Genomic DNA, 6,701 nt, shown 5'->3' with positions numbered 1-6,701 from the left:
ACTGCGCAACTTTTCATTTCTGACAATGGCTTGTCTGGAGAAGAAACAAACAGCCATTCAGATTTTTTATTTGCTATGATGGTAAACAGCACCAAATACAAGAGAACAGAGAAAGAGTCCAGTTTCTTCCTCTGCTATTCACTGTTGCATAGCAAAATAGTATGTTTTTGAGCATTAAATCTGTAACAGCAACTTTGGGCATGTATACAAACATTTACATGATCAGTTTAATTGCCTCTTTTGTATATTATTAGTAAAACGTCTATTTTGTATATTGTTAAACTCTGTCTGCCAATTAAAAATTGTAATTATTTTAATGATTTCTTTGTCCTTTTGACATTCGACTGTATGTTTAGGGCTCAAAATGATTAGCCTCAGAGGAAACGATTTTTTCTTCATTCCCTAAAAGCAATGTGTTAAGATAAAAGCAACATAAATCCCAATGCTAGATACATTTCTTAAATTAGAAACCCTACAAGCTAAGATATTTTACAAATCTACAGGTATTGCTCAGGTATTTACACATTATACAGATATTATATTGACAAACCTAGTTATATGACACAATTTCCAACCCCTGGTATAAATGGCTTGACAGTTTTGCATTTTACATCATTGGATGTAGGCCTACATGTATTTAAACATGCGTTTCATCAAGAATTAAAATATGACTACACGCTGACATATGTTGTATTATTTTTGTGTTTTTTGTATGTAAAGTTTTATGCGCTAATTTTAGCGCATGAAGAGGACTTTTATTTTGGTCTTGCGATATATCACGTCATAAGGCTGCGCCGCGCGCCTGCGTCTGTGATTCGTCAGAAGAAAGGTTTGTGCTTTTAAGCCTTTAAAATGTTTAAATAATCGAAACATAACTTTTAGACAAAATTATAGTTTTTTTCTAGATTACTGTTTAATTATTTATTACGGAATGTACTTGTGTAATGCCTTATCTAACATCAGTGAACATGTTTGTGTGCAAAGTGCGTGCCACACGAGTATGTATGTATGTATATGTATGTATGAATTAAATATTACGGTAATTGGTAACACTTTACAATATGGTTCATTAGTTAAACATTAGTTAATGTATTAACTAACATTGAACTAATACATTTGTTACTGTATTTACTAATTATTTAACGTTAGTAAATGAAAATACAGTTGTTCATTTTTTGTTCATGTTAGTTCACAGTGCATTAACTAATGTTAAATGTATTAGTAAATGTTGAAATTAACATTAACAAAGATTAATAAATACTGTGTAAATGCAGTACATTATTACTACTAATGTAGTTAACTAATGAACCTTATTGTAAAGTGTTACCAGTATTATTTTATAATTTATCTGTCTAATAATGTCTAAGTAACATAGAAATATATATATATGTTTTGTATATTTAAATATATATATATTTACAATAGTCTAAATATAATAATTATCTGTCTACCAAGCTCTGATAATGTATGGAATGTTTTATTAATAGATATTAAAAGATTAACCAAATTAAATAAACAATAGGCCTATACATTCATTATCAGTACAGTCCACCATGAGCAAATGAAAATGCTTTAATGCTTTAATGGGCGTACTTGTGCTCCACATGCTTATTAAAAAAGCGTGCAGTGTTTACGCATTCTATATGCAGAAAATAATGAACATCACAAGCATAGATAAATATAATAGAAAAATTAAGTATTATAGTATGTTTTAATAAAGCTAAAATGTTTTTAAAAGCTATAAAAGGCTAGACTATTCAATGTTTGATTCCTATTTAAATTATTAAAAGAGTTTCCTTTCTATTGTCTATCCGGTCAATGTTTATAGGGATTTTAAAAAGTAATTAGTAATGAGTTGAGTTATTTATTGAGTAATTGAATTATTTTTTAGTATTTTAAATAAAACATTGATTATGTAATTACTTTTTTGAAGTAACTCACCCCACACTGAGTGTAACACAGTTCGTATGTACGGGAAGAAGTAGGCAGGAACCGGCAAACGTTCAAACAGATTTAATGTATAAACAAATACAAAACAAAAGTAAATGCCGGCAGACGTGCGTGAGGGACACACAAACATAATAAAACATAACATAAAATCCAAGCCTGGTGCTTCACTGTCGTCGCTTCTCCTTTTATGCTTCCGGAGCTCCTCCGTGAGAGACACGAGACCTGGTGCAATGCGCAGCTGACACTAGTTATCACTCGCGTCACCGGCCTCTGGCCGTTCCCTCACGGCTCTCGCCCCACTCTGCTCATCACAAATAGCAGTTCACTTCTGTGATTTAGTATGATTGCATTCATATCAGCAGCAAACCGTACTGGAGTTCGCATTAACCGTACCCCAGACCACCCTTTTTTTGTGGACTTGGGTACAGTTCTCAGGTGCACACCCATATTCGTAAAAAAGCATAATACACGCAATGTGTTGGAGCACTACATACAAGACTATTTTTATATGGTTTAGAAATAGTCACGTTTAGGATAAACAAATACATTTAAAAAATATAATTTTGCTATTTAAGATCACTCTGACTCCCTTGCTAGTGCACTGACTACTGAACTAGGGAGCTGATTGAGACACACTCAGAGATTTAGTTTGGATTTAATTTTCTTTCTGATAATTACTCTCATCTTAAACATGACAAATTGTCTAACCACACAGAAAAACTCCTGGTGAAGCAGCTGAGCTCCATGTGACACTATTTTAAAGATGGCGGTTATTAAAGAGGAAATTGAAGAAATTAAGATTGAAGAAGTTTTCAGCGTGAAACAAGAAGATACCGAGGAACAAACAGGTTGGTTTCATTGTCAAAGCTGAACTCTGTCATTTGATCCTTTTTAAAATGCCTTTACAGTAATGAACGATATCTTTGAAGCATATCATCCGAGTGTCAAACTGGGGTACACTGAGTGACAAAAGGGGGTGAGTGAACTAAATACTGAAATGTACCGTCAATTTAATTATACAGCACTCTTAAATAACATTCATCTGAGAAGAATATATAATAATTAGGGCTGGGAAGTGATTAAAATGTTTAATCTAATTAATTACATGATTAATTACATGGCAGTTAATTAATCTAATATTGTCAATCTAAGTAATCACACATTTATTGTACATCAAATTCAACTGAGAAATTATCCCCAAAAGATAATTTAAAGTCATCATTGTGTAAAGCATCAAATAGACGTTACAGAAAGTAGATTCAGAAAGAAATAATTTATTTGATTCAACATAACAATGCATCACAAAAGCGCATGCACAATAGCGCTGTATGGGCATACTTGTTAACTATAGCCTATCATGAACTATAGGCTATATAGCCGCTGAGCACCAGCGGAAAAATGTGAGATATCCTCCATTCATTTTAAACTATAAAAAATGACTGCAGCTTTCAGATGTGACGTTCTTGTCATTTTTATAGTTGCCATTAACGATCTGTCCCTCATGGACTGCGTGACTTTGCCACTTCCTGTAGAGTTTTTTCAAATTGTATTTTTTGGCAAGTAGCCTATTTAATGTCTATTTAAAGGGTTAGTTCACTCAAAAATGAAAATTCTGTAATTAATTAGGCTACTCACCCTCATGTCGTTTCACACCCGTAAGACCTTTGTTCATTTTCGGAACACAAATTAAGAAAGTTTTGATGAAATCCGAGAGCTGTCTGACTCCTGAATTTTGTTTAAATTTTAAGTTTTTGAAGACTCTACAAGGTGTAAACCACAATTGTATATTGATTAACCTTTATTCAAAATGGAAATTCTTGTGTCACTTCCTAACCTTTACAGATAAGGAAATAACCATAAAATGTAAGCTTTGCAGTGGAGAAAACATGTCTTAAAAGCATTCAACAACACAACGCATGTCAAAACCCTTGATACAGCAAGCACTCGTTAAACTGTATTCTTATGAGTTAGTTTGATTTAATGCTTGAGTTTTGTGCTTAATATGATGTATTCACATGTTTTAAACAACTTGGGTTATTTACTGCTGTAAAGTGACATGTTCTCCATGCACTGCATGCAGACATGATTAAGTGATAAACAGATTTGTTAGTGATTATTTTTCATTATCAATTATTTATTTTTTGATAATTTTATCAATTAGTCAATGTAGCCCTAATATAAACACTGAACTGACTTGTAGAGTTGTGCTGTTCTTTGTTATGTTTTGTTTTTTCTGATAAGGGGTTTAAAGGGTTAGTTCACCCAAAAATGAAAATAATGTCATTTATTACTCACCCTCATGCCGTTCTACACCTGTAAGACCTTTGTTCATCTTCGGAACACAAATTAAGATATTGTTGATGAAATCCGATGGCTCAGTGAGACCTCTATTGAGAGCAAAGACACTGAAAAACTCCAAGATCCATAAAGGTACTAAAAACATATTTCAAACAGTTCATGTGAGTACAGTGGCTCTATCTTAATATTATAAAGCGACAAGAATACTTTTTGTGTGCCAAAAAAACAAAAACAAAATAACGACTTTTCAACAAAATCTAGTGATGGGCCGATTTCAAATCACTAAAGAAAACAGAGTTAACAATATTGATGAGAGGTTTTGAGAATACAAATCTTTTAGTAGTTTCGTTTGTATAGGATTGCAAATACGTGTTGGTTTTGATGCTTTAAACATCTTAAATGTGTGTTGCTGTGGGACATTACACTGAGAAGAACTTATATTTTGTCTCTTTTTGCCTTAGACCTGATGCCGCTAAAAGAGGAGAGTGGAGTATTGAATGAAATTGAAGAGAAAGGACAATATGAAAAACATCATGGTTTCATAAGTGGAGAAAAATCCTTTAGTTGCTCACAGACTGTAAAGAATTCCTCACAAAATAGAGCTAAGAAGATGGAAACTAAAAGTTATTTCTCCTGCTTTCAATGTGGGAAGAGTTTCAGTCAACATGGTGACCTTAAGGTCCACATGGGAATTCACAATGGAGTGAGCCCTTTCACCTGCCAACAGTGTGGACAAAGTTTCACTGAAAGAGGAAGTCTTAAAAGGCACATGAGAATTCACACTGGAGAGAAGCCTTACACTTGCCATCTGTGTGGAAGAAGTTTCACTCAAAAGGGATCCCTTAACAGGCACATGAAAATTCACTCTGAAGAGAAGCCTTACACCTGCAAACTGTGTGGAAACAGCTTTAAAACAGAACTAAACCTTAGTTGTCACATGAAAATTCATACTGGAGAGAGGCCATTCACATGTGATCAGTGTGGAAAGAGTTTCAGATGTAAAACAACCCTTAATGGCCACATGAGAATTCACACAAGAGAGGACTGTTTTATATGTCAGCAGTGTGGAAAGAGTTTCCCAGATAAGCAATGCCTTAACAGGCACGTAAAAAGAATTCACACTGAAGAGAAGCCTTTCAAATGTGACCAGTGTGAAAGAAGTTTCCAGTTCAACAAATGCCTTAAGACTCACATGAGAATTCACACTGGAGAGAAGCCTTTCAAATGCTCTCAGTGCGGAGAGAGTTTCACATATAAAGTGACCCTTGATTCCCACATGAGAATTCACACTGGAGAGAGCCCTCACACATGCAAACTGTGTAAAAAGACCTTTTCACACAATGGAAACCTAAAGACTCACATGAGAATCCATGCTGGAGAGAAGCCATTCATATGTGTTCAGTGTGGAAAATGTTTCACACGTAAAATATCCCTCGATTACCACATGAAGATTCACTCAAGAGTGAACTGTTTTGTGTGTAATCAGTGTGGAAGGAGTTTCCCAAACAGTAAAAACCTTAGGATGCATGTATTCACCCATGTTGGCAAAAACCCTCTCATGTGCCATCACTGTGGAAAGAATTTCACACATAAAGGAAATCTTAAGGCTCACATGAGAGTTCACACTGGAGAAAAGCCTTTTACATGTCCTCACTGTGGAAACAGTTTTAGACATAATGTAAGCCTCCAAACTCACATGAGAATTCACACTGGAGAGAAGCCTTTCATGTGCCATCACTGTGGAAAGAGTTTCCGACATAACATAAGCCTCAAAACTCACATGAGATTTCACATCGAAGAGAGGCTTTACAGATGTCTTCAGTGTAAAATAAATTTCACACATCAGAGATTCTTGAAACGCCATTTGCAAACTCATGCGAATGTAAGACCATATTTGTGTTCCATGTGTGGAAAGAGTTTTAAATGGCTTGGCCATTTAAAATGGCACCAGAAAACACGCACCTGTGTAAAGCCTGGAACACACCAAGCCGACAGTTGGCCGTCGGACAATTTTTGTGCGTCAGCCGACTAAGTTTCCTCGATGTGTTCTGCACCGTCGGCTGAAGTTGGTCCCCGTCTGCTTTTTTTCACCATTGGCGAGAGAGAGAACTCCGATTGGCTGTTCAGTATAGCAAAGCCAGTCAGTTCACGAGAATACAAGCAAAAGTTACGAAAGCAAGCAAATAAATCATGACGGCACAGATAGAAGATTGTTCTAATTTTACGTCATCTTACCTGAGCACTTGAATGCACAAATATTTTCATAATAACATGAGTGGAGTGGAATAAAGAACGTGATCAGCATGATTGATATTCAGAACAGTAAGCAAGTGCTAATTTGTTTATGGTTTGTATACATACAGTCTTAGTTTCACTTTCCCTTTTTGAATGATGAACATAGACAAATATATGAAGAGTTTGGTTCCAAAACGCTATAAATCCATTTTGATTAA

At 34.8% G+C, this 6,701-nt stretch overlaps 1 protein-coding gene across 1 annotated transcript; it reads left to right on the top strand.

The window, feature by feature from the left end:
- Positions 1-775: 775 nt before the first annotated feature.
- LOC125246186 (gastrula zinc finger protein XlCGF26.1-like) lies at positions 776-6,701 on the top strand. The gene is made up of 3 exons (XM_048157107.1): positions 776-829; positions 2,666-2,798; positions 4,710-6,701. Exons 2-3 carry the CDS (start codon positions 2,714-2,716, stop codon positions 6,278-6,280), a joined length of 1,656 nt encoding a protein of 551 aa, XP_048013064.1. The 5' UTR covers positions 776-829; positions 2,666-2,713; the 3' UTR covers positions 6,281-6,701.

This window comes from Megalobrama amblycephala, linkage group LG14, assembly GCF_018812025.1.
Source record: "Megalobrama amblycephala isolate DHTTF-2021 linkage group LG14, ASM1881202v1, whole genome shotgun sequence".
Classification (NCBI taxonomy): Eukaryota; Metazoa; Chordata; class Actinopteri; order Cypriniformes; family Xenocyprididae; genus Megalobrama; species Megalobrama amblycephala.
Note: the sequence above shows the minus strand (reverse complement) of the source record. Positions and strands in the feature narration are given on the sequence as shown.

Coding starts and splice junctions, on each gene's coding strand:
- LOC125246186 (XM_048157107.1), top strand. CDS start 2,714: ATGGCGGTTATTAAAGAGGAAATTGAAGAAATTAAGATTGAAGAAGTT. Junction 2,799..4,709: donor AGATACCGAGGAACAAACAG/GTTGGTTTCATT, acceptor TTTTTGCCTTAG/ACCTGATGCCGCTAAAAGAG.